The following is a 27,136-nucleotide window of genomic DNA, read 5'->3' as shown; positions in this document are numbered from 1 at the left end:
AATCAGTACACCTATTTCAATTAGAGGTTTCATTTAGCAGCTCCTCTAAGCGACCTAGAAAGCACACAAATGGTTTATTATAGTTTTGCTTCAGGTGATCGGTGGTGTAGCTATACATTATTAACAGCCATAGTACTAATAGCCAGAAAGTTTTCAAATTTGTAGAATTCTTGAATTCAGGCAAACGGTGAAAGCAGTTGCTATTAAGCCTTGCCCAGCCACAGCTAGTCAGGGCTTCTAAAGGTATCCTGCTTCAAATTCACTCTCCTCAGTTAACTGAAGTTCATTTTGCCTTCATAGGAAGCAAAAAGATAACCAGTTAACTTACAAGAAATGAATACATTTTGACAAAAGATACTTGAATCATTTGGGGCTGAAAACAGAACTTAGGTGGCCTGACATGACCTTAATTGCCACAAGCAAACAGAAGATGTTTCCACAAAGGAGAAGTGCTAGCTAAGCCAGCTCTATCTTTTTTGCCCTTGCTAGAGAGCACTTCATGAGCTGAGCAAATGTATCCATGCCAAGACAGAAAGCGACTAGAACAGTTCCTACACTGTCCTTAAATCTACCATAATTAAGGTATCCCTTAGTATTTGGGCATCACTTACTAGAAAGTGTTCATCTCTCCCCTTTGAATTCAAAAAATAATTTTTATATATATATAACAAATAGGTTAAAAGACCTTTGATCATAATAATCCTCTGAATGCAGAGGTAGGTTGTCAAGTAAGAAAACACACTTTTGAAGTTAATACTGGAAAACGGTACTATTTCTTCATTCTGAGTGTTTTGCAAACATCTATAATACCTGTTGGTGGAGCTCTACACCAATCAAGCAAGTAGCACCTTAAAATGGAGAAAAAAGCCTTGAAGCACCCATCATTATTTTAGAAATCTAGACAGCAAAAAAAAAAAAAAAAAAAACAAAGCCAAAAAACTGCTACCATGAGTAAGTACATTACTCTCCAAAAACATTTTAGAAAGTTCTAAAAAGCATTTTTCACATAAAAGTAACAAAAAATTACTAGGCAAGGGCTTCAATAACGCTTACGAGATTTTATTTGAGCTAGGACTGCAGAATAATATATTTAAGGTTTACAAGTTTACTTCTGGCTCACACATTAAAAACTCTCAACTATAGTGTTTACTTGGACAACTTCCCTTTGTATTAAAAATTGTTCCTAAAAATGATCATGCCAGTTAGAAGATGCAACTTTCAAAAAGTCTCAAGTATCTTTATTTTAGACTAGACTGGAGATTGTTCTTAAATCCCTACATGAATTTTAGATTTCCTATTAACTACCACATAAAGTCCATGAATTTAGCAGTCCTAGCACCCTAAACAGTTCATAGAGCACGTACAACTCTGCTGTCAACTGCTGTTTAAAACAGTTTTATCAAGAATATGCTGTTAGCATAAGAAAAACTGCTATTGCTCACAGTAAAACATAAGCACAGTATTAGCTGCTAAACATAATTTAACATAAAATGCAAGCCAAAATAAAAAAGCCCCAGCAACAGACACTGCAAGAACAGATAGGTTGTTCCCCTGCAATAATTCAGGTAGAAGTTACACATCATAGATTAGAGATCAGAGGCCACACTGAGAAATACCTATTGCTTTGGAGAATTTAGCATTGCTCATCGCCTGCTAAAATATGGACCTGTTCCCAGGTAAATAGATAAACTCATTCAGAACAGTTGTCAAGAACTAAGGCAAAGCTGTAAATACTTGTGGTCCTTTCTAATCACGGTGCTGATCCTAAGTTAGTGAGTGTAATCTTTAACAAGTCACAGGACAAATAAGTTGCAACAGCCTTTAACATTTACTGCAATTTTACACCATGACAACACTTCCTTCCTTCCCCACCCAGATAACCACTCCAACCAAGACCGCAGGAACTTCCCAAGAAGAGGAAGCTCCTGTTGCTCTTTCCCATGAGTTTTATAATATGCCCCATCACACTCCCCAGCACAGACCGTAACCTATGAGCTCACAGACTGAGTCACACCAAGAGAAGAAAGTTTGCCAGTTTAGCTTCCATGCTGCGTATCTTTGCTGCAACTAAGTGAGTTGCTATACCTCACACAAACTGTCAGAGCTAAAAATTGAATTCAGAGTTTTAGGCCCCATTCCCAAGCTCTACAGAAGATCAGTATTTATTTATTGTAAGGGACATTACCCATCTTGCCATGGGCCCATTTATCAGGGAACTGCTATCAGTAGACCTTGAATTACATACAGAAAGCCTAAGCTGTGAAATTCTGCTCCTTCCCTCCTCTGCCTCAAGAAGCATGAAGCCTTATATACTAAGGAAGTGTAGTTGGTTTTGCTTCTTGCCTGAAGAGTTCTTCCTAAATAGCTACTCCAACAAAGGAACCTTTTGAGATATATACTTATATTTGCATAGTATAATAGCTGCATTTAGAGAATGGGATAAAACATGAGCCCTTTGCTACCTTTGCTGTAGCACTTGATTAGAATCTCAGTAATGAGTCAATGAGGTACAGTCCACGTAACCAGACAAAAAAGGCACACACTTGGCTACGTAAGAGTGAAGTACATACCTAGCTGAACAGAAAGGAGGTCACAAACTCCATTATCTTCAAAGTTAAACCACTGCTGAGGATGTATTGCTTATGAAAAATATCATGTCTATTACTGAGTGATATTCCGGTAGGAAGGAATACAGTTTAATACCTGGTTAAAGTGGCTAATTCACATCTGTTGTGCTCAGATACTGTTTTAATGTGCAGTGTAGAAGTCAAAAGGACCAACTCAGGTTATGCATTCCTATTGCTGGTGCTTGCACACCTATTCCTTGCTTTTTTGGCATTTTTTGTTTCTTTGAGTGGAGAAGCCTAGAGCTCAATAACCACCTACAAATGACCTAGCGCACACACAAGTTGTACGAAAATAGGTTTTATTTTGAAATTTTATAGAAAAATGTTAATGCTTAAAGAGAAGTTGACAGCAAGTTGCTGTCTATATTTCAGATAGAAAATAAGGCACTTAACAACAAAATGTTTGTTAATTTACAAGCCTGGCTAGCCTATAATAACTATTTACATTTTTCTACAAATACTAAAAAGTGACCAATTTATGCCATTAAGATAGCATGTAAAAATATTTAAAACACATCCAAATTTGCACATTCCCAAGTGTATCTACAGTCAAAAATCGGCATCTAAGGTCCTGGCCCAGATCATGTGCCCATTAAAATAATTCCCATTCTGAAGACTGACAGTTCCCTTGATATATCAAGTTACTTATTTTCTGCTACTACAATCTCACTTAGGTATTACCTAATAAGCAGCAGAAACATATCTTGCAGTCAGTCCAGTTCACCTCATTTTTCCTTTTTCCAATTAGACTATTCCATCCTGTTTCATTCAAATTAGATACTTATATTTAGAAGTCAGCCACCTGGAAAACATGTCACTTTTGCAGAAACAATGGAATACCAAAAATCATGCTCAGAGATTAGTGAGCACTACAAATTCACAAATATTTTAAATTGTTCAAGACTTAAATACTGCACTTTTTACTTAGGTAACATTGTACAAGAAGTTTGGTACAAATATTGTAACAGAGCTTATTCTATTGGCTTCTTTTGAAAGTTCCAATTTGCTCAGGATTATGTGCGTACAGCAGATACCATTTCTGAATCCTTCTGTGACAGGGCTGAACTTGTTGGTGGAGGCTTATATAAGCAGACCGCCATGACAACAAATATGATAGTGATGATTTTACAAGCAGCACCTGGAAGCAAAGAATAAGACAGTTCTTGTTGCAAGTCACCTTCAATAGTAGACAAGAATATTTGTTACTCACAAAATTTCACAGAGAAAGTTACACTGAAAGATTTTAATGGGATGTTATGAACTTCAACAACTTTTGGATGAACTGCCAAGGGCAGGTAAAAAAGTCTTCCAACTGACCCATTTGCCTGCCAGCTCTGCTTGCAGCAGCTATTTCCATTCCTTCAGTCTCTATTTCTTCACTCCACTGTAGCCTGAAGTATACATTTCCCTTACTTCTTGTCCCACTACTATTCTTTGTCTCTTCCATATTCCTTGCTACGCACACTGCAACTCCCCATGTTCAAACCTGTTAAGTATTTTCCCCTCAGCTATCTTAGAGTCCTTCCATTTATTCTTCACTGATAGAGTGGTATTTATGCAACATTTCTGGAGGAAGAAAGACTAGAGGAGGGATTGTAGTCAGTCATTGAAATATGCCTGACAGATACTGAAACCTGAAGTTGTTTATTGCTTTTTCAGTTTGAAAGCTAGATATCAGCAGTTCAGTTTAGGCAATTGAGTACTGTGATTGCTAGAAGATAGGACAATTGCAACTACTACAGATGTAAACTTGATATCCACCACCCCACACATGTGCACACACCCTGTGCATGCACCTGAAGGTAACTGTTAAAAGCTTGGGAAATTTGACTAGTGTTTAAAGATATTTTCAAACCTTGATATTAATTCAATGAAAAACCTGAAATATGACAAAAGTGAGAAAGCTCCTCAGACCTTAAGCTGCTAGCAAGCCAAGAGACATTAGAATGAAAGGTGTGCTGGTTTCTTAAAATTCAGAAAATAGTGTGAGAAAAGGCTGAGAGCAAAACTATTTCATATTCTTATATTATAAAACACCTTCATAGTCCATTTTTTATATCTCAGTGGGGTCCTGCTCTCTGATATTTTGCTTTTTGATACTTAGGGAAGACATCCAAGATTGAGATTTTTATTTCTTTAACACTGCTGCTAAGTAAGCATATAAAAGTTTAAGGTTCCATTCTAAAATACTCTAATTTCCATCTAGCAGTCAAGTACAGTATATCTTGTAGATGTACTTCATATGTAGAAGAGTCACTTACTTATACCCATCAGCAGATAAGCCATTCTTTCATTATCATAAACCCAACAGGCTCCTTTAGTTTTACATTCATTAATATCCCATAGAGCACAACTGTTGTCTATTGCCACACCAAACAATATTGGACCAGGAACAGTACCTAAAAAAAGAGTAACATGTTTAAACGTTTGAAGTAGTTTGAATAGTCTAATCTGAATGGATAAATGAAACTCCATAGGGAAGATGAGACCCACACACCATAAACATAAGCATTTTAGTCAAAGCCATAGGGCTCATATTACACAGCAACTGTGCCTCTTCCCTTGATCTCAATAGGTAGTATGCATACAGTAATTTAGTTTTTCATACAGCTCTTTTTCAAGCAAGAACTTTCTTCAGAGGTCTGAGCTTCTCATAACTTCCTAAGCTCTCACAGGAAGATAAAAGTGAGAATAAAACTATTGGAGAGGGGAGGGAGATAATCAAGGGAGTAGGAGTCTAACTGAAGAAAAAAAGTCTTTTCAGATCAAGTACACCAACCAGTTACAAACGCAAAGGCTTAATATATCTGTTTGATACTGTGTTCAGTTATACATTATTTTTCCATCATTCAGATATGAACAAGCTTTTTGGAAAAATTTCACATGGAACTAGTACTATTTAAAGTTATTCCTTTCTAGAATTCATTGAGTTTACATGATCTTTCTAACAACACTTTTATAAAGCATGGATTTCTTGCATCTAAGTATAGCCAATGTTATTACAAATACTCAAGCTACACACTGCACGTTTACCCAGCCTACTTAAGGCCTAAACTGATCTTAAGCTAACAAGCAGCTCTGTCCTCACTACAGCTCTTCTATCTAGGATCTTTGTGTCATCCCTAGAGCTTCTAGGGCAGGACATAAAGGCTGGGAGTTCATATAGTGTAAATACCTTGTTGGTAGCAAGGCTGTTAACTGCCGCCTTCTTCAGCTACAGTCACTAAGGGCTGTGCAAAAAGTGCTCCTTGACTCCGCTGTGGAGCAGAAGACAAGAGGCCTAGGCCACTTACGGCATCTGCCTTTTAACAAGTTTATTCTTTAAGTCCATGAGTGTACCACAAGCTCTTCTCAAAACATCTTAATGCATCATTTTTCAGTTCAGAAAAACATTAGGGAAGTAGGTTATACAGAGACAGATATTTCAACAAGAAGTCATACCTAGTAGTCGTAGAAACACTGATTGTACTCCAAGTGCAAATGAGCGCTGTTTATCTGGCACACACCTGTACAAAAAGATTTGTAGTTTAAGGCCTTGGTAAACAAGTTTCTATTCCATTTCAGCTGTGCTCCTCAATGAATATGCTTTTAATTTGTTGATTGCAGAGGATTTTAGAAACCCAGTGTCCAGAACAGATAAAGAACTTCCAGAAGTGGCATTTGTCAAAATATTAAGAAACTCTTATAGCAGATAGAGTAATTACACAGATTGAACTAGTTTTACTAGAAAAAGATAAAAAAACACTAGCTGATCAGTATACATACACTGTCTAGCATTTTTCTACAGAACAATCAAGGACTTACGAACAGAGCTAGAGTGTAATCCTGAACTGCTCTGCCTAAAGCAGCCATACATAAACCAGGACTAGGCTTCAGCACAGCACTGGCTGTTTTCCCCTTAGTTTTTTCATACAGTCACCTGACCTTATAACCAGTTCTAGATGTGCTATGCAAGTCAATATGCTGATGTAACAGTACGTAACAATATGATACAGCATTAAGAATTACCTCATATCCATTTCCTTCAGAAATTTCTCTAGCTACAAGAATTTTACCCTGACAATGTCTTAAATATTGCCAAAAAGATTAAATGCAACTTCATTCATACAATTTAGTTTCAGCACTGTTTTCCTTACTGATACTATATCATATATAGATACAGAAGCACTCAGTGCCAAAAAGGCAGTATTTAAATATTCAGGAGCAGTTCCCTCATTCTGGAATATATATGAGGATTAACCATAGAAAAACATCTGAGGTAAGCAGTTAGCAGCAGCCACTGTTAGGATTTCCATCCATGATGGCAAATAGAGGAAAGCAAAAGCGTGGTCTCCCACTGTGGGAGTATTTCTAGTAACAGGAGAGTGTCATGAACACATGGAGCGTACTTGAAGTTGCACAAAACAAAGGCCTACTGAAGACATCAGAATACATTACAGTAACTTTCCTCACATTTAGCTATTTAAATTAGCTTTTGAATATTTAAGCTGTGCTATAATCTTTTCTACAGAAACTGTTTCACCATTTCAGTTGGAGTGTATGAGGTTTCCCAAGTTCTAGGTGTTATTACTTAGACTTCACTACAACTGTCAGCTCAAAGTTTGAAGCATACAGCAACACTTCACACTACTCTGCCTCCAGACTAGCACAACAGCCTGTTAAATCCAGATTTACACCAACCCTAAACAGGAAGCTACTACAAAGCACGGCTACAGCATCTCTCTCCAACCTGCCAGCTTAAAATGCTGAAGAAACAGGATCAAAAAAACCCACTCTTAAAACATAGTGGGCAGTACTTGTAAGTCTATACATCATAACTATCTTATTGTTCCATTGTGTAGGTATTTGAGATGCAAATCAGATTTTAATGCAAAGTGAGAACAGCCCTACTTTCAAATGAAGACCAATTAATACCAAAATATTATCCAGCTTTTGTGCTTATGAGTTCTGTGCAGTATGAGTTGTACATAGTGGTTTAGACTGTCAAACCACTCCTTAAAGGCATATACATGTCATCACATTTTATACTAACAGCTACCATAGAATTCCATTATTAAAGCACTAATATCATACGAGAGGCAGTCTAGAGTTTGACAGTTTATAACTTCTGAAGTCAGGACTCTGATTTTGAGACAGGAATCAAAGGATAAGAAGATAATTTGAGGATAAGACGTCTTCCTCAAACTAGGTAAACTATTTTGCTTTTTTTTCCTCCTTCTTTGTGCAATTTAAAATCCCAGCACTCTACCATGAACAGGTTAGTTAAACATTTTCTTCATCCAAGCACATGCACAAGGCACATTTGATTTGCTCTTAGTCATAAGAGCAAAAACATCAATTCAAAGAGCATCTACTAAACAAACATAACTACAGATATAATAGCAAACAGTGCTATGACTATCCTCTCCTTCAAGCACTGCCAGTTTATTACACAAAATACTACAACAGAAAATTCCCTGCACATTGGTTTAAGTCCATACTCAAGAGATTTAAGAGTATTTTACTGATCTGAGTTTTCATAAAAATTCATGTTATCTACTTTTCAGCCTAAAATACATACCTGAGAATGGCCACAGTTGTTGGTGTAACAGCCATAAATGTGAAAACAACAGTCAAGAAGAAAAAGAGCAGAAATAAAGGTAACAGTTTGCATTGTACTGGACATTTCCCAGGGATAGCTTCATAGAGAAAGTCTTCTGAGTTATTTTCTGTCTCTGGTTTCCCAATACAGGAACAGTTGTGGAAAGTCTACAATTTATAAAGCAAACAAAATTACCTCTTCATATATGATATTGTGACAAACTAATGCAACAGATGTTCAGGGTGCCTGCATCCCACTGGGCACAAGAACAAACACTAACATCACAATATAGGAAACAGACCACTTCCTGATGATCACACAACACTGCATTTTTTTAAATAACTGCTTTAGCAGAACTAGGCTAATTGAGCTTATCTGAGCAGTAATTATGTTTGATCTAAAAAGACAGTGTACATCTCCCATTTTGTGGACAGCAAGTTTGATACAAGCATGAAAAATTAAGATTTTAGAGTTGAGGCGTTGCCATATGCAACACATTACACAAATGCTAGCAGAGTAAACCATGAAAAGCTAGCTTTCCTACTCAAAGCCTACCAGGGAACAGTGCAGGTAATTGGTGCCAGACACTGTTTACAATTAAGAAAGTGCAAACTAGAGTACTCCAAGTGGTATTTTTAACCAAATCGCCTCTTGCATTAAAAACAATCACAGGGGAGGAGGAGTGTCCCTCATGTCTTTCCCCATGTGAGATTGACTTCATCTGCAATGTTTAACTTCTAAACAAGGAAGAGCCAAAGCTGCAGTTCCCTTAGGGCAGGACGCATCTAGCAAGGTTCTCAAAGAGATTCTCAGTACTGAAATAGCGTTAACTGTTACATAGTTTCTTTACCAAAACTGCCGATTTTTGTACAATTCAAAAATTATGCTCCAAAGAGCTTTTGCTAACTGGCTTAACTACAAGAGATTGTTACATGAACAGAATTCATTCTTCAGATTCAGTTACTTGTACCACTATTTCTCATACCTTATCCTTCAAGTTTAGATAAGGCATGTCCAGTTACAACAGTAGCAGAGCAAACTGCAAAAGTTCACATTCTTCAGAGAGTTGTTAGCAAGTCCCAAATCACATGAGGTTGCAGTCCCAGATACAAATAATTTTTACACTGGGCCATACTTGAAAGGAAGAGAGATAGGAGCTCTGCTATCAAGACTCTACAAGGACTATACAAACAGTGGGAAGGAACAGATAAAGTGTTCATTGGCTATTCCCTGTACAACTCTTTCCCTGTATGGTCTTTTCCTTTTCTTCTAAGGAGAGTTCTGAAGTCCTGCTTAAAAAGAAATGTTACCTGCCATTATCTGTATTGAAGCCTTTAATAAACTCAAGCACTCACAGAAACACATTCTTAACTTTCCACGTGATACAACCCTTAAATAATTCTCCTTTGTAACCCTCACTGACTTTGTTAGGTATCTTTAGCCATGTAAAAAGGATGCGCATACAACTTAATACTTGCTTCACACTTTCAACTAAGCATAAAAGCTTTCAACTGCTAGGATTTTGCAAGCTACCAGAGACAGCTAAAAAGTTTGACAACCAAGCCATCTTAAGTCAGGAAGCAAAGCATAAGCCTTCACTACTGCCTTGATGCTGCTGAGTTGCTGTCTTCCCGTCATTCAGTTTTGTCCTTGATGACTTTACACCTTTCCATGTTGGTACTTTACCTCTTGAATTGCAGTATTAACAATCCCCATCTCAACAACTGTCACCTTGCTTTAATCCTGCATGGCTCTATTGTCTCACAACTTAGTTGTTTCCAGCTGTGCGATATCTGAGCTAGTCCTTGGAACAGATAGCTGAACTTGCAAGGGGCTAAGGACTGTTTCAGAGGAAGTTGCAGAAAAAGGGTTGCACATCAGATAAATTAGGGTTCAGATAAAGAGGCAGGGAAAGACCACAGCTAGAAGCCAGATTCCCTTTTGCTCTTGCATGAAGTCAACAACGGTTGTTTTGGGGGTGGGGGGGGGCTAAGACAGAAAAGAGTAGAACTTCTCTAGACAAATGGAGAAACTAGTGACCAGACTTGAGCTACATCTCCCCATCCCAAAATACATCCCTTTCACCTAAACACAGACAGGTTAGCTTAAGTTCCTTAACCAACACCATACACAAGCATTTCACCTGCCACATAAGCTTTAATCCAAACGTGAGGGATAAAGATCATGTCTGTCTGTTCACAGGAAGCAGGCATACAAATTTAAATCATTCCCTCCCATGCTCACTTCTTCAGTGATTGAATGAAGGACTATTGCTAACTAATTATAATCGGTAATTAATATGTTGTAATACTTATACAGCAGTATGAAAATAAGCTCTAACAGTTCCAGACTACTAGAATCTTTTCTAATCAAGGTGAACAAATGGAACAGTTTTAACCTCTTTAAATCCATTCATGTTTGTTATGAAAGAAGAAATCAATGAAATTTTTCCAATCAGTGAAATTTTTCCACAGCAGGGAGCAGCCAGTCTCTCACATGTTCTGGATAATACCACTTACTGTGGTTTATATAATCTTATTATTGTTTATAAATATCTGCTGGGAGGCTGTAAAGAGGATGGGGCCAGACTCAGTGGTGGCCACTGACAGGATGAGAGGCAGTGGGCATAGACAGGCACAGGAAATCCTACTTGAACACAAGAATACCTCCTCTCATTTACTTTTCCCTTTTTGATATGAGGTCTCCAGGTATCCAAGTTCAGTTTGTCTGCCTTTAGGACTTTTCTTCCCTTCATTCTTTCCACATCTTTACTCAAGAGTTCCTTGTGCTAGTAGTAATAGGTACAGAAGAGGGGGTTTCAGTTCTGGGGAATCTGGATAATAACCAGCCACCTTCATGGCTTGCCAGGCCAATATCAAAGACAACTGGTATTCAAGGCTTACAAACTCACATAGGAACAGGTTGCCACACATAAAGCAAATGTTACATTATGCTTGAAGATCTAGGCAGGAACTGCAGTTCAATGTCAAGGCGGTTGCTCATTTCTACTTCTCTGACAGTCAATTCTATTTAAAGTAAATCCAAGTTTATGTATTTTCAGCATTAGAGTTTAGTAGAAATACACTTGCAACAAGACACTGCATAGCTGAAAGATATACCAACATTCATCCTACTGACAGATGTCTGCTTCAAAGTTCATAATAAGTTTTTCCTGTAGTAACTACCATGCAGACTAAGAAATACTGTGATTTGTTGTCTAAGAAAAAAAATTTTCCATGCATTTCCATTCATATTGTATGGATTTGAAACAGTGTCATCTACCCTCAGGGAAAAGCATACCATAAAATACCTTTTTCTTGTTGTTAAGAAGATGTGATGTGCATCCTGCAAAACAGGGAGAAAAATACTGGACTTCATCTCTGCCACAGACTGGGTAATACATGGAACGCAAACATTTGCAGTTAGCATTGCATGGTGCTGTTAAGTTATGTAGCATGCCTGTTCTGAAAGGTAAAAGTTAACAGGCTTTTAGTAAAGTAGTTTAAAAACAGTAGACATGCAAATAAGTAATGCAGAATTTATATGCTCATAAATCCCAAAATATTCAGTTCATGTGATTTATATACTTTAATGTCTGAAAATAAAGCCATACTCCTAATAGCTAGGAGTGTAGAGGGGGAATTCCCATTTATTCTAGGCCTGATTATTTGTACTCTATTATTATTCCCACAGATTTCTCCAATTTCCCTTCCAAATAAAACAAAGGAAAGAAATTCCACATCCCATCCCAGTTCTTTGGCATCATCTCCTCCCTCCCACACACATATACACTTGAATTCCTATAACTCACAATTCTAAAAAAATTACAACAAGATTTAAAGCTGTGTGTATTTGGTAATGTCTATTTTACTGATCAGATTCCAAGTTGTTTTTTGTTTTAGATTCAAGTCCAATTGCAAACCCATTGCATTTCTATTTTTTTAAACCTGCTGGGTAGACACCTGGACTGTTCCAGCACCAAGCAGACTGCAAACCACAAAATGCTGTGATAATGTCTTATCCCACCCAAAAAAACTTAAAGATTGTCTCAGCTGCTGAGAGACTAACTAATGGAGAACAGAGTTTAACTTGCATATTATAACTACTCAGTTTACATGTTTTAGTTCCAGTATAAGCCATAGTAAGCTTATATTTGAGGTAGTCTCATTATATTAGGAATATGAGAAGTCAGTTTGGGAAGTGGAAAGACCTCCTTAAGTCATGATTAAAAAGAAGAACACCCTTTAATTTTCTAGTAGTAGTATATGTGATAAGCAAAAACTTTACAGATTAAAAGTTCGCTTAACTGAAACTAGAATTTTGATACTGTCAACAGTTCAAATAATGTACTGCAATCTGAAAGTTCCAGATACATTATCTAGAATGTACACTTCTTCCAAGGAATCCAAGATGGTTATATATACACTAATAGTGAAAATAATTTAGCTAAGAATTAAGCTGATTACATATAGCACTCAAACTGCACATGGAATATTAGGGACAATATAAGTATCTATGCACTTGGTTTAGTCGTGGTATGACTGAACCCTATCAGGTTATGTTAGCTCATTCTTCAGAGGATCAAAGTTTGTCTGTTCTGGCTTAAAACACTTCAAGCACAGCAAAAGTATATGCACAGGTATTTGACTAATTACAGGTTTATTCAGATGCTAACAAGACATTGCACAAAGCACGTCAAGTTCTGCAGCTTTTATTCAACTAAAGAGCAACATTTGCTATCAGCTTACACCTGCAGATGTTGTCTCTTCCCCTGACCTCCAAAGAGGCACTTGAGACTTCAATTTTGTTCAGAGAAAAAATAGCTTAGTGTGCAAAGGTTCCTATGTTTTAACATAACTTTTCCAGAGCAGCTTAGTGAGGCCACACAGTGGTCTTAAAGTCTTATAGGTTGGGCATTTTGTCATTGGAAAGCAAAATGAAGAGTCTTTTAGACTTGTCAGAACCAGAGCTACAGAAACAGTCACTGCATTTCTATTCCTTCAAGTTTTCAAACATATGAGAAAAAAGAATTTGGCAAAAAGACTTCAAAGAACTGTTTAATAGATTACAGTAAACCCTATCCATTAGTCCTGCTTATGGACTACTTCAGTAATAAAACTCATTACAATAAGCACAGTACACATAGCTATTAGGAACAATATGCTTTTAACATAGTTGACCTCAGAGGTCTGAGGTCATTCTGTATGTCTGATACCAGAAGTAGATGGATACCGAAAGCTTTCTTACTGCCCTCAATCTTTCATCTTTTAGAAACAGAATGCTTGCCATGAATGCTTTTTTCAGAATCTCAAAAAACAGTGGGTTTGCCTTGATTTGCAGGTCAACTACCAAAGCATTCTTGTATTTTTTTTTTCTAGAATCTAGTGCTTCATTTGTTCAATAATATAAGCAGGAGTCAGTCATTTGGCTGTTCTCCCATAAGCTTATGAATTGGGGGTTCTACTACATGTTTTAGTCACCTATTCCTTCACGCAAAGAAAATTCATGAGTGACACTATATTAGATCTCCTTTGATGCATGTCATGTGTCAGACCAACTACCCTCCAATAAGTAACAGCGAACTAGATAAAACTGAACAATTTCTGATAATGGATACAGAGTGCAGAGTTTTTCAGGACTGGTTAATTCCACATTGCTAGAGATAAAAGGTCATCAGCAACACTGGAACAGTTACAAGTAAATAACTGAAGTTATGCAGAGTTCTTAGCTTGTATTTAAGAAGTTCGCTTAAGGTAAGATAAAAGCGGTTCAGCTGTACCTTCTGAACCTTCAGCTGCTCATTATCACAGTACCTAGTACAGAACTAAGGCTAACTTCATATTCTGCTTCCTATATAGCCTCTCTGGTATTGTTATATTATAGATTCTTATTGAGTACGAGAATCTGTAATTTAAAATCAATGGTTACATCCTACTTTTCACAGCTGTAAGAAAAAAATGTCCAATATAGCCTTACAGCTAGCATTTTTCATACCCTGAAGTAGGGCCACATTTTAAGTGTCAAATGTCAATACTGGCCTTTGAATACACTACAACTTGCTGTATCAATTGACAAAGATTGAAATTTGAAAGAGCTGTAAACGAGGCTTTAATGATTTTTCCCAATCACTAATGTATTAAAATTGTTTTATTCATCTTGTATGCCATCTGGAAGACCAAAAACCAATGACTAAGCTTTCACAGACATCACATGACATTCACATGACATCAAGGCATTATACTTCTACTTTACCCCTAAACTTTGATCTGACCTTCCTGGGATCACTGAAACAATTTCTTTTATCACCTTAAAGTTTAGGCAAACAAGGTGACATATCCAACATGATTTTGTCATATATGTGCACAGCAGATCTTAGTAGGCAGTATGCTGTACAACTTCAATAAGACATGATCAGCATATAGCGCATCATAATGCATTCAGACATGTGTTACGCCAAATTAAGTAGATTGAACTTCAAATACAACTGCAACTGTTACAAGGAGCTGGAATTTTGACATCTAACCACTATCACTTTCAAGCCAGCTGAATTTGTCCTGTCAACTTAGTTACTTGCATCAGTGTTTCCACATTTAGCTAATGAGACCTGAAACATATCTTCTTGTCTTTCATGTCACTCTTAGCACTTGGCAGGAAAACTTAATGCTTGTCACTTACATTTACACTAAAGATATTCTCTTAAAGCACCTAGCAAGTTAGTACCCTTCATATTCTACGAGATTTGTGCACTTAATTGCCTTCACGAGTAAGATTTGATTTTCATACTTTCCCTCTATTGTTAGAGGATGTTCTCATTAAGTCAGTAAATAAAAAGTATGATAAATACCAAGTGAAAAAACCATAGCCATAGCTGTTGAATAGACATTTATCCGTAGAAGTACTCCCACTTTGCATTTGCTTCAGAAGCTACAAAACTTATTCCCACACCTCTGCCCCCCAATCTTCTGCATTTTCAGGGTGCACTTCATGCTATTTCATCTGTTGTATATACAAAGTGCAGAGATCTCCCCCATTCCAATGAGGTACAAATGCCTCCCTACATACCGGAGTATAACTTGCAGATTATACTCTTGTACAAGTATTACTGTGACCTAATGAAATATCAAGAAGTTATTTGCCCAGCTGCACAATGTATTGCTTATACTCATGATTTTAAATGGCAGTTAGCAGTCCCCAGGTGCCCTAGGTGCCCATCTATTTCAGTTATTTTGCACAACAGCATCTGGCTCTTTGGCAAACCCTCAAACAGTTGGAGTTGCCTCCAGCTCTCTTAATTCATGACAGAATAACTGACCACTTGAATTTTCAATTCTGGCAGAGCTAGCTTCCCTTCTTCCTCCTTCTGAAGATCAAATATATATATATCCTTTAAAGCAGTTTGAGAAATTAAACATTATAATCTTATGGTTTATTCCTTCATAAGACATGATCATACATTTTATACAACATACTGCCTATGTTGGTGACTTGATCACATACATTAGACATTAAGTTTTAAAACTTAACATCCTAGAACTCCATTCTCTAAAAAATGATTATTGTTGCAGAAATTTTTAAATCTTGCTTTATGTTTACTGTCACTTTTCTGAAAGTTTTTCCTATTGCTATCCTGATTTCCAGAATAAGTTTTGTTCATGGCAACAGGAAGAACATTCATCCTAGAATTCCGTTATTACCATTACTACAAAGATCTACAAATGATTCATAGACTACATTCTCATTGGAATGACAATAGTGTTCCTTAGGGGACTGAAAAACAGAACTTGTTTATAGCAGTCCTTCCTATACACATCAGCCAAAAATATTCAGAATCATGTTATTGCTAACCTAGGCTTAGACCGCATACTCCATTCTTCAGCTTGGGTCACTGTGAGCTATAATTTCCTTGCATTAAATTTCTGCATCTCACTTTCAGATATTAGACATTTTACCAAGATAAAATAAAGTCTCTTTCTGTAAGTGGATGGTAGATGCACTAGAACCTAACACTACAATAACACTTTTGCTTTTCTAGGGAAAGTCTGCAATCACTTTGGAATCAATTTAAGTTGCAGTGTATCTCAGTGTTCTCATGACATTGTTGTGGATGGCATATTCCTCCCCAGGAATAAACTGCCCAGTTTGTCAGGCTTTGGTTATTTTAACACATCATGAAATATGCACTATTCTTATATACATAAATTAACCCTAGTCAATACCACAGCTATCACACCTAGAAAGGTTACAGAAGTTTTTTGTTGTTAAGCAGTACCAGCCTGTTCAGAACATTTTAGACTAATAAAAATGTAACTATATGTAGTTTGCTATAATGAAGAGTCAAAGAACAAGGTTGAGTTGCATAAAATAGTTGAATTTTCATACATCAAGGTAAAGTGATATGAGTTTTTAAAGAGTTTGTATTTTGTGAAGTAGCTTATGTATTTTAAACATTAACACCGAGCCCAAGAGTGCATTAAAATATATTTACCCATTATATGTTTCAGAGACACCTGCGAATGGTTCATTCCCACATTTAGCAAATAAAAATACTGTGTTTAATAGTAGTGCCACTGAACAAGTGCCTATCATGAACTTGATTATGCTTTTGCAATCCATTTTGCACTTGGAAACCAAGAAGCCACTTATGATTTGGCCTAGTGCTGCTGCTGGAATTAATACAAGTCCTAGAGGAAAACAAGACACCAGCAATTACACAAAAATGCAAGACAATTAGTGAAGCAATTTAGAGTGCAATTTCATGTTATGCAAATCACAGCAGTTTCCTGTTTCTTAAGATGCAATACCTGCGATGTCATTTTAAAACCATCCCACCTGAATCTGTCACCATGAGTAATTATTTCACTGAAAGTGATTTCTTCTACCCTTACATTATCTTTAGCCTCTTCAGAAGTACAGCTTAACAGCTTGACTTACAGTTGTACAAAACTAAACTTCAAAGCAGTGAATCCAAATTGCTTAGAAGTACACTGCTATACTGGGCAAAAATCTCTGAACACCTGTAGGCTGTTTTATGAAGCTTCAAAATGCTATCTCAGTGCTTCCCAATATTTTCACAGGTCTGTCCTTTATTATACACTTATGCTGCAAGCTTCCTATAAGGCAACATAATCCCTGTTGTACAATTATATAGCACAAGATACAATGAAGCATCTACAGAAGATTAGTTTAAGTTGCTGAGCTAGATGGGCCAGTTTTACCATCATTTATGTTGTCCATAACAGTGCAAAGAGAATAAGTCATGAAGATATTGGTGAGTAACTGAGTATTTTTCTATGGCTAATCCACAATACAACCTAGAAGTGATCAGTTTAACTTGCACTGAGACAACTAGTTTTAGAGATAGTTGAGGTACGGTGGCAGAACTGGTGGAGTAACAGACCACAGAACCCTGTAGTAAAGGGTGATTTAGACAGTTAACATTGCCTTTGAAAATACTCAGAGTAGCTAGTTCAACATTAGGTCAGGCACAGTCAGCCATCTTTCAACATTATTGTAGGCATTTCCTCCTGAAAGTTGCGCATTTGATTAACACCGCCAATATTTCCAATTCCTATTAAAGAAATTAAGACAAGCTGGAATGGGCAGGACAGAAGGAACAGAATTTTCTACTTTATTGTAGATTACTGTTTAAAAACCTGACCATGTATTTCAATGTGTTTTTATACAGAACTTGCAGGTTGATGCTTTTTTTTTTTTAAAAAGACAATGATGTCTGAGTAGCAGTAGTACTAATTTTCTAGTATTACCCAGGGGAATAAGTTATTCAGAAAGTCCCAAGCACATTTTTGTCACAGCAAGAGCACTTCAATTAGTATATGCTTACACTGCAGCACTATAGAGCTGAGAAGTAACTTGGCAAGACATGTTTCAAAGTGCTAAGTCTGCCATCTTGCAAGCATCTGTTGGCCTATCCACCTTTATCTGGCTGCTGTTCTTCAAGAGAAATTGTGTCAAGTCATCATGTGTTCCCACCTAGTGCAGCTTCTCCATTAGATTCATATTGGTTTTCCAATACTCCGCTTCCCATAACCTTTCCTCGTTCCACCTATTCCTATTATCTGATAGGTACACATAGTAAATGACAACGCATCAACTACAAAAGCAGTTACACAATCATTTCAGAACATATCCCAGTTAGGCAGTTATTTTATTAGATGTTAACCCACTGTAATGCTACAGTAGGATTGAAGGAAAAGGTCAGCTCAACCTCTTACTTGTAGTAAGCAGTGCTTTTTTTCTTCAGCTGCTCTTCATCTCATTTCCTTTAGTAGAAATGAAGGCTTAGTTCTCCTTCAGCTGATTTTAATTAAGGAAAATTAAATGCTACTCACCCAAAACAAGAAGGGTACAAACTATGGTTTCAGCAGCCCACAGAATTCTCATTTTGCTCTGAATGTTAGTACCTAGTCTATTGAACCTACAGACAACTGGTAGATTTGCACCCTTCATGCATCAGGGTTTTCTTCGGACAGATGAGAACTGCTTAAAAAGAAACTGCATTTCTGTAGTTTTCATATAAATACCTCCACAAAGGTGTCTCAGACAAGAAGTGCAAGATAGCCAATATTCACTCTGCTATATTAATAAGGTGTTCAGTACAATGTAATTAAAAACCACATTACCTCCTAGAGTTGCCGAAAAACTTGATGTCTGTCCAAACTGATTTTCTATAAACTTTGGTAAAAATGTGGCAAAGCCTGTGGCAACTAAAGCTTCTGAAGAACTTGCTATTATTAGACTCATGAGCACAGGATTCTTCAACAGTATCTATGAGGAAAAAATTAGTGTAACACTCAGGAAATTATCTCATTGTAAAATCATGTAAACTAGAAGTCACTATATTCGAAAGCAGACCCTTTCATGATGAACTTCATTAACATGCTTTTCTTGCTTTAAAAGTCTTAAGCATCAACTGAATGAAGTAGCACACGTTAAAGATTCTCAGCAGTACTGAAAACTTGTCATGCATGACAAGAAAAGCAATTACCTTTCTAAATACTCATGTAAAACTCAAATCTCAAGATTCTCAGAATAAATTGGTTATGCACAGTAAATTCCAGATTTTCTTACCATGAGCGCCATAGGAAAGTCTTTAAAACTTTTTCCAATGTTCTTGATTTCAACAAGTGCCTCACTTCCATCATTATGGGTCTCAGAGATTTTTTCAGCTTGTATTTTTGCTGTGCCTACAAAAGGAAATATTTTTGGACAATAAGAACACTGTTCAATGTATTCAAACATCTTAAATATTGATAAATATCACAATAAAGGTTTCTCTTCCTTGGGAAGCCCAGCTCAAGCATTGCAATTCTTGAATGTCTTCTTGATACAGATCAATAATTTACTCGTGTGGAAAGAAAAGTTTGGCTGAAAGCATCATGCTTCCCTTTGAAATCTTTGGCTGTGAGAAGAGAAGAGGCTATTAGAAACACCTAAGAATTTCAGACTAACCTGAAGCCCATTCAGTATTTTTATAGCCCTCCCACTCTTTCTAGTTTCTTATTTCATTGCTCCCTGTCCTCCATCATTTCTCCTTCCAGACAAGCAGCATAGGTTTCTTTAAATGCTCTTCTGAGGATACTCCTAGATAGCAGCTGCCTGAACAAAAAGGCCAAAAGTATATTTAAAGTATTCTTTGGAAGATTGCTCTAGGACACCGCAATTCATACTTGATTATTCCACCCATAAAGGCAATGGGGTCAAAGACAACAATCTGAGATTTAAGTCGAGGATCTAGGAATTGCCATTAGGATTCTTGATGGGTAACTTAGTTTTAAATACAGCCGTGGGAGCTTAGCTGCAAGCATCTTTCAAAAATGTTGACCATTAGTTTCTATGCTCTACCTGTTTCCAGTCCTACCCAACATCTTTCAAGACTTTCCCTCTGCCTTATTTCCCAATTGTTCTAAAGGCTGCATATTAGAAACAAGGTACTTATGATCATGTTTTAACCCAAAACATAACCAAATGAGGAACAGAACCAGAGAAGAATCATTCAAAGTCCAACATTCTATAACCCACACATATAAACAAGTATCCCTTCCAAAGTAATCTAGTATTATTAAATATTTACCTGGCAGGTGTTTTGGAAAGCATGAAAAAGGTATTATCAGAAGCCAAATTGCAAAAAAGCATGCAAGAAATGCTATCCACCATGCTCCAAGCCAACGTGGGTCATCTTGATCCATCCTTGTAAAAACATGTTTTGGAAGATTAGGTTTAGCAGTTACGAACTCAAAAAATCAGCAACTTCAGACATCAGTAAGTTCTGTTACACTAGATGTGCCCAAAAGCCTTGGGATACTGTTATTTTCTTCTCCTCGTTTTCTGCATGTACTATATTGGTTTGTTTCTTTGCTTGAATAGGATCAAGTATACTGATCAGATCTATTACACTCTACCAAATACAGCTTTCATCCTTTACTAATCACATTCAGTCTGATTTGAAGGCTACTCTTTGGCCTTGAATTCAGAATACTGTAGCATTAAAACACAAAGCTGTTTTTAAAAAGAATCTTCATAATCAATGAGTTATATGAAAGCAAATATAGTACCTCAGAAGAATGCTATTGCACTGATCTGAAGTCACTAAAATATAGGAAATGAACAAGCGTATAATCAAGCCGAAGGTTTAAATACTGTTACAATTCATAATATCATTTTGAAGAGTGGACTGTTACTCAGCTGACAGATCTTCTAGCAAACTGCCCCAGCAGGAAAGTGATATCCTACTGCTTACATCCTACCTCAACAAAACCTTTCACACATGATATCAATAGACAATTAAAACAGCTAAAGGAGTGATTAACCAAAAGACATTTTTGTTTATCAGCTTTAAAATAATATCTCCAAAAGCTAAAACTAACTATTTGCACAACAGAACTTTAAAGGGAGTGGCTATTCACTACATCTTACTAGCTAGAAGCCCTTGTTTAACTTAACAAGTTGCTTTACAAGTTTAAAAAAAAAAATCAGTATTTTCCAAGCAAATGCTATCATGGAGAAAAGCTTAAGAATTTAATAATGATTATTCAAAAAAGAAAATAGAAAGCAAAAGACTAAATGTTGTCTTGCCTTTCTGGAATCTGGATATCAATATAAATATTAAGTAGCTGCCCTCCTAAGACATAACCAACAGCAGGACCCAGCAGTGACATGGCATAGCCAATTCCTAGAAGGGAAAATATATATATCAAGCTTTGCCATACACCTTCAAAGCTTTATTTCAATGAATTTGTAAATAAACTTAACATCAAATGGTTTCTGTAATTCAGCCTGTTCTTTCAGTGTCATTATTTAGCCTACAGTGTGCAGAAGACAAAAATATGCACTTGTGCCAATTTACTTGAAAATTGGCAGCTCATTAAACCTGCCTTTTCTCAGAGGCTCAACACAATAAAAAACCTCTCTGACAGCATCTTTATACATTATTTGTTTGCCTTTAGCATGCATCTTGGGCCTACAATCACAAGCTACCTTGTGAAAAGTTTCTGAAGAGCATCAGTTGTCAACAGTACATGAACGTAATCTTCAAGAACCTAAAGATTTATTTTGAGTTTTAAGTTGATTTTTAGATCTGTCAAGACCAGAAGCTAAGGTTTTGTCAAAACTGTTGACAGCAGTAATATCTGCCACTTGAAGTTTTGTAGAAACCTGAATCAGATACCTCAATTTAACTGGTACAAGCCTTAACACAGAGCCAGGGCTCCTAACCGCTGTTAAAAGCGTTGAAGACCAAGTGGCAGATGCAGCCAAGTCCTATGAAAAAGCCCTCTTTGCTCCATCCACTATCTTTCACCTCAGTAAAAAGTTTTCTTGATTCCACAAGAGTCACTCTGGCCTATCAGCCAGATGTTTGTGGTACATTAGTACATTAGCACTATTAGCAAGAGCGGTGTCTCTGCAGATAAAGGCTGGCAACTAATAGTAACTAGAGCTAAGTAACTAATGAGACAGGCATCCTCACTGCTGATACTCTACAATCCTCTCTGGGCTGAAGAATCTAAATTTCCGATTTATTTCCAACATGCCTGTTTCCTAAATATTCAACATTTCAATCTCTTTAATCAGCAAGAAGAAAACAGAAAAGAATACCAAAGTACCAGTAAATGAAAATAAATACTGAGTTGACAGTAGCCCAGGCTCTCCTCTATTTTGGAAATGCTAACACATTCATAGGACCACTCAGAGATAAGTTCACATTCATCTTACAGAACTTCAAACTTAGCTTAGAAGGCACTTATGCCCTCCTACAGACCACTCAATTTATATCACCCTTTGGAACTGCTTAGCTGTTCACTGGCTTTAGATTTAGATGCTTCAGTTCAGTAAGAGTAAGACAGTTCCCTTCAGAAGAGAAAGGGCCTACTGACTTATGAGTGGCAAGCATATATTCTAAGTTATTTGCAGATATTAGCAAAAACCTCTGTTTCTTCTGCTGTCTTGCACAGGTCATCTTCCATCAGGCAAGAAGGCAACACAACTTATTTTAGTTTCTCAGTACGTTGCATGAAGACTAGAGAAAAGTTATAGGCTTAATGTAGCTACCTAATCTTTCAGCATAATTCCCTTCTATTTTTGTTACATCAGGAAGAAGTAACACACTGTTCTAAATTTGGCAGTAGCCTGAAGACTGTACTAGCATTGTAGTTCTTTGTATTGGTCAGTCATGTTTTAAGTCAACACTATCTTCCTGAGTTTGCAGGCTGTTGCTTGATACCCTTAATTATGCAGGTGGCCCTAGGTCTCCTCTATATATTTCACTAGCCTCAGAAGAAGTTCAAGAAACTCCTCTCCAGATAAAGAAACAGCAAAAATAAAAGCAGTCTTTGTTATTTGAGATAAACCAGTTGCTCATGCTGTATCTATTGGCATTGAATAAAGTGCCTTGCCTGGAACTCTTACACAAGAATTGCACGCAAGTAGGGACAGAACTGACCTTAATTAGATTAAAATAGTGACTTAAAAAGAAATTAAAAGAATCCAGGAATCCAAGATGCTTTAGTTGCCTACTGCAAGTTATCAGTGCAATTAACAATTTTATCAGCACAGGCTGAATAGTGAAGTGCTGAATAGCTTCATAACCATAGAAGGTACTTAGACTGCATTAAATTAGGCAGCAAAAGTGCACATAGCTCAGAGTGCTGACCGAAAAGATTAAGACCACAAGAATTAATATTCTATAGCTTTCTAGCAGCCCACAATAAAATACAAACTTATTCTCCATGTTTCTATGCAATCCCTTAACCTTCATTTAAGGAAATACACTTCCAATACTTCCTCCTTAAGTGCCAAATTTATATATGACTAGAGAACTGCATAGATCATGTGATACACAGGAGTGCCCCTGCACTGAGGGAACAACATACCATTAGAAGGGAACTATATAAAATAATTAAAAGATACAGTAAGGTGTGGCTACTGAGCTGATACACAGTCATTTTCAACACCTGTGACAACAGAAAACAAATTTTGCTATTCTGTCATCTACAGGCAGGCTACACTGACCAATTAGTTGTTCATGTTCAGTTACTGACACAAAGAAACAGCATGTAAATCAGGTGTACAAACTGTCCTTTTTGTGCTCAGTCAAATAGCTATTGAAAAGACTGGACACTTAGAGCAGACTGTCAGGTTCTGTGCAAGTTAGGTATTACTGAACCACTTTACGCACACAAGCGAGCAATGAAGAAAGATTAATTTAGAACTCACTCCATAAAAGCATTTGTAAGATGTTGTAGTACATGATCAATACAGCCAATACATCATAGCCAGTTTTAAAAGAATTTACCTATATAAAGGGAAGACTTGTGTTTTGGGACACTGTCATCGATAAAAGCTGTCCCCAAAGTGTATAGTGGGGTTCCTCCAACTCCCAGCAGCAGCTGGGCCAGAATAAAGACATACAGGTAGTTGGAAAGTGTAGACTTTGTGCTGGCACTGCAAGTAACGTTAGCAGAGTTTCCTCCTGGAATTTGACATGTATCTGAAAGAAAGAAACAACAAGACTTTAAAATTCAGTTACCCAACTCATCACATTCCAATTAAGGTAACACATGCGCTGAAAGCTAAACTACACACAGTACTGATGTTGCTAGACTCCCATTTTAATCTTCAGCCCTACTACTAATCTTCTACATGACAGCCCTATGACTGTGACCGACCAATAACCCCTACAATGGGAGAAGGCTCAGAGGGCAAGGTGCTCCATGAAGTTCAGGGATAGTGTAGGATCCAGCTCGTTAACCATAGCTTTTGCACAGAGAACTGACTTTATCACAACGGGGACTGGAGGGTGACCTTTGTTTTACATGAGCAGCCATATCCGTTAATTGGACCAGGTGTAAATGTTTCTTCCTCAAGATAGCCAGACCAACATGGGGGAGGTGTATGTGTGGTTCAGCCCAACAGAGTATAAAACTCGAACTACCACCAAAGGAATTTCAAAGAGAGCTTGAGCTGGCTTCAAGCCACGCATTCCTTCCCAGTGAGATTGGGGACACCCAGCATCGTGACAGTGAGCATATTATAGAGACTGGTAATGGAATTCACACTGGTATTGTGATTGAACTGTATATTGCAATTGCTATATTTTGCTAAGTTTATACACTTGTATTGTGATTTCAGTACATTGCTTTAGCTCTCTGCTAAATCAAAAATCCCACGTAACAAACTCTCTCAAGTAAGCTTTAATGTTAAACATTACACTCCCCGTGCGTGGAATATCTGAAAGAACCTGCTCAGAGAGTGCTGGACTCTGACAATGACATAATATTACCCCCAAGGAAATATTATCATGGCTTGGTTTTTGTTTCTTTACTAAGCACAGAAAGATGGATGAAATAACATATTAAAATCATTTCAAGTATTGAAAGTATTATTGACTAAATGTATGCAGAAACATGCAAATAGTTATAAAGCAGTTAATGAATACCTCTAGGTAACAGACGCTAGCTTGTTCTTGTACCTTATAATGATTCTGAGGAACACTAAATCTCCATTCTTAAAGGAAAAAGACTAGTAGGCTGAAGGACAGGAAGAAAGCTGGACTGTTGGAGAAGAAATTGTAGTTGTCAGAGTCCTAGGCAAAAGTAACTCCTTCCCTTTTATATCCTGTTTTGAAAAAAGTCTCTCCCTATTAAAAAAACTAGCTCTCACAGAGCACACTAATATCTCCAGAATGAGAAACTAATGTAATGTCCCTGCATTTGTTCTTAAATAAAAGCAGGAAGCAGAGGTGGAACAGGTTAAAGTTGTGCCTACCCCTGTTATTTTTGGCACTATGAGGAGGGAAGGGAAAGGAGGAAGTGAGGACAGGGAGTCTGCTTTCCCTTCTCCTTCCTCTGGGTATCGCGGCACTTTTAGTGCAGTCCCAAGAGATAGGACCAAAAGGAAAAAATAAGCATGGCTCTTCCCACACTTCTCCACAGAAGAGTACACAACCCTGAGAAAGAAAACACACATCAGTTCGGAGGGAACAATCCATACTGAGCAATTACATGAAAACTATCTCCAGTTTCAGATACAGTAGATTGATCAATGATCAATCCTCACTACTTCGCCACATAATTACTACATTGTTTTTTCCTCAGATCCTTTCACTTAAGTGAAAGGTGTTCTCAAAGGTGTTCTCCAATGTAAATAAAGCACATGCTCACACATGCTTTGGGCTCATAGGAGGTAGGACAAGGAAGAGTTTGGCATATAGCAAGTATTTCAACAGAAGTTTACACTGAAATTACCCAAAACACATTCACAGATTTTTATTATGCCTTTCTGTGGCAGTGACAGCACAGCACCACAGCTGAAGTGTCACGTAGTACACAACAGGTGATTCAGTGCTATTGTACAGAAACCAGCAACAGAGAGATGTGAATACACCACTGAGAGGAGTCAATAACATTTTTCTTCCTTTCGTCTTGGCAATAACCTGCATTTTAATGCTACACTATGGTCACATTGGGGACATTCTATTATGAATTATTACTCAAAAATTAAAATTCTTAGAGCATATTTTCCATTTAATGTTAAATCTTTTTTAAAAAATATTCCTCCCTTCTGCAGGAAGCGATTTGAAGCCTTACATCAGGTTAACTTCATATTTGCATGCACAGCATGTAAAGCTCTTGATGACAGGGAGACATCATGTCATACAATAGTTATTCATTCAACAGCACCGATTGTATAGACTATATCTGCACTTATAGGTTAATATCCAAAAGTTACTAGGCAAATCTAAATCAGCATTCAGCCGATTGCTTTAGTGCAGTATACAAATGCTATCTTTCTCATTAAAGGACCTACAGCAGAAAAATCAGTAATACAGAGCAAGAAAATACCCTGAATTAAGTTAAACAAGATATAGCTTAGTTTGAAATCTAGATATTGTAATGGCAATCAAATTCTATTAGAGTTTAAGAACCTCTCCCCACCATGTTTCTGTTCATGTCAATCTAATGATCTAAAAACCTGTGTCATTATGTTACTGATTATAGCCTCTCTCCATCAGTCTTCCAGCTCTTCAATTTAGATGCCCTTAAATAATTATCCTGATACTGAGAGAAAGCTATCACACTAGTCTGTTTTCAGAACCACATAGTCAGGTCTCTAACTACAAAGAGAAGAGAACCACCAACATGCACTGCAAGGCTTTAATACAATTATAATCCTTTCATTCACATCACCTAAGACTCTAAAAGCCTCAATATAAACACATTTGCAGAGGGATATCATATACACCTTATAGTCCGTTTCAAGAAATATTTTGGAAACAAAGAACATAAGGTACCAATGAAACTGAGATTAGTTAAAGACAGCATCGCACAGAACTATCAAATGATAGTTTACTCTCTACCTCAGCTATTAATGTCACACACACCCCCTCCCCTCACCTTTCTTGTGCCAGCTCATG

General features: G+C 37.1%; 1 protein-coding gene across 1 annotated transcript in view; it reads right to left on the bottom strand.

Moving 5' to 3' along the window:
- Positions 1 to 2,913: 2,913 nt before the first annotated feature.
- The window catches only part of LOC104140172 (solute carrier organic anion transporter family member 4C1), a 34,929-nt gene continuing 10,706 nt past the window's right edge, over positions 2,914 to 27,136 (bottom strand). Inside the window, exons 3-13 of the mRNA XM_068925893.1 lie at positions 24,017 to 24,211; positions 21,301 to 21,397; positions 20,300 to 20,415; positions 19,297 to 19,412; positions 18,849 to 18,993; positions 16,694 to 16,889; positions 11,519 to 11,672; positions 8,188 to 8,375; positions 6,069 to 6,133; positions 4,889 to 5,026; positions 2,914 to 3,765 (exon numbers count right to left, since the gene is read on the bottom strand). Of these exons, the coding sequence (XP_068781994.1) occupies positions 3,641 to 3,765; positions 4,889 to 5,026; positions 6,069 to 6,133; positions 8,188 to 8,375; positions 11,519 to 11,672; positions 16,694 to 16,889; positions 18,849 to 18,993; positions 19,297 to 19,412; positions 20,300 to 20,415; positions 21,301 to 21,397; positions 24,017 to 24,211 (1,535 nt within the window). The 3' untranslated portion in view covers positions 2,914 to 3,640. The remainder of the gene's footprint in view (positions 3,766 to 4,888; positions 5,027 to 6,068; positions 6,134 to 8,187; positions 8,376 to 11,518; positions 11,673 to 16,693; positions 16,890 to 18,848; positions 18,994 to 19,296; positions 19,413 to 20,299; positions 20,416 to 21,300; positions 21,398 to 24,016; positions 24,212 to 27,136) is intronic.

The sequence above is a fragment of the Struthio camelus genome, chromosome W, assembly GCF_040807025.1.
Source record: "Struthio camelus isolate bStrCam1 chromosome W, bStrCam1.hap1, whole genome shotgun sequence".
Taxonomy (NCBI): Eukaryota; Metazoa; Chordata; class Aves; order Struthioniformes; family Struthionidae; genus Struthio; species Struthio camelus.
Note: the sequence above shows the minus strand (reverse complement) of the source record. Positions and strands in the feature narration are given on the sequence as shown.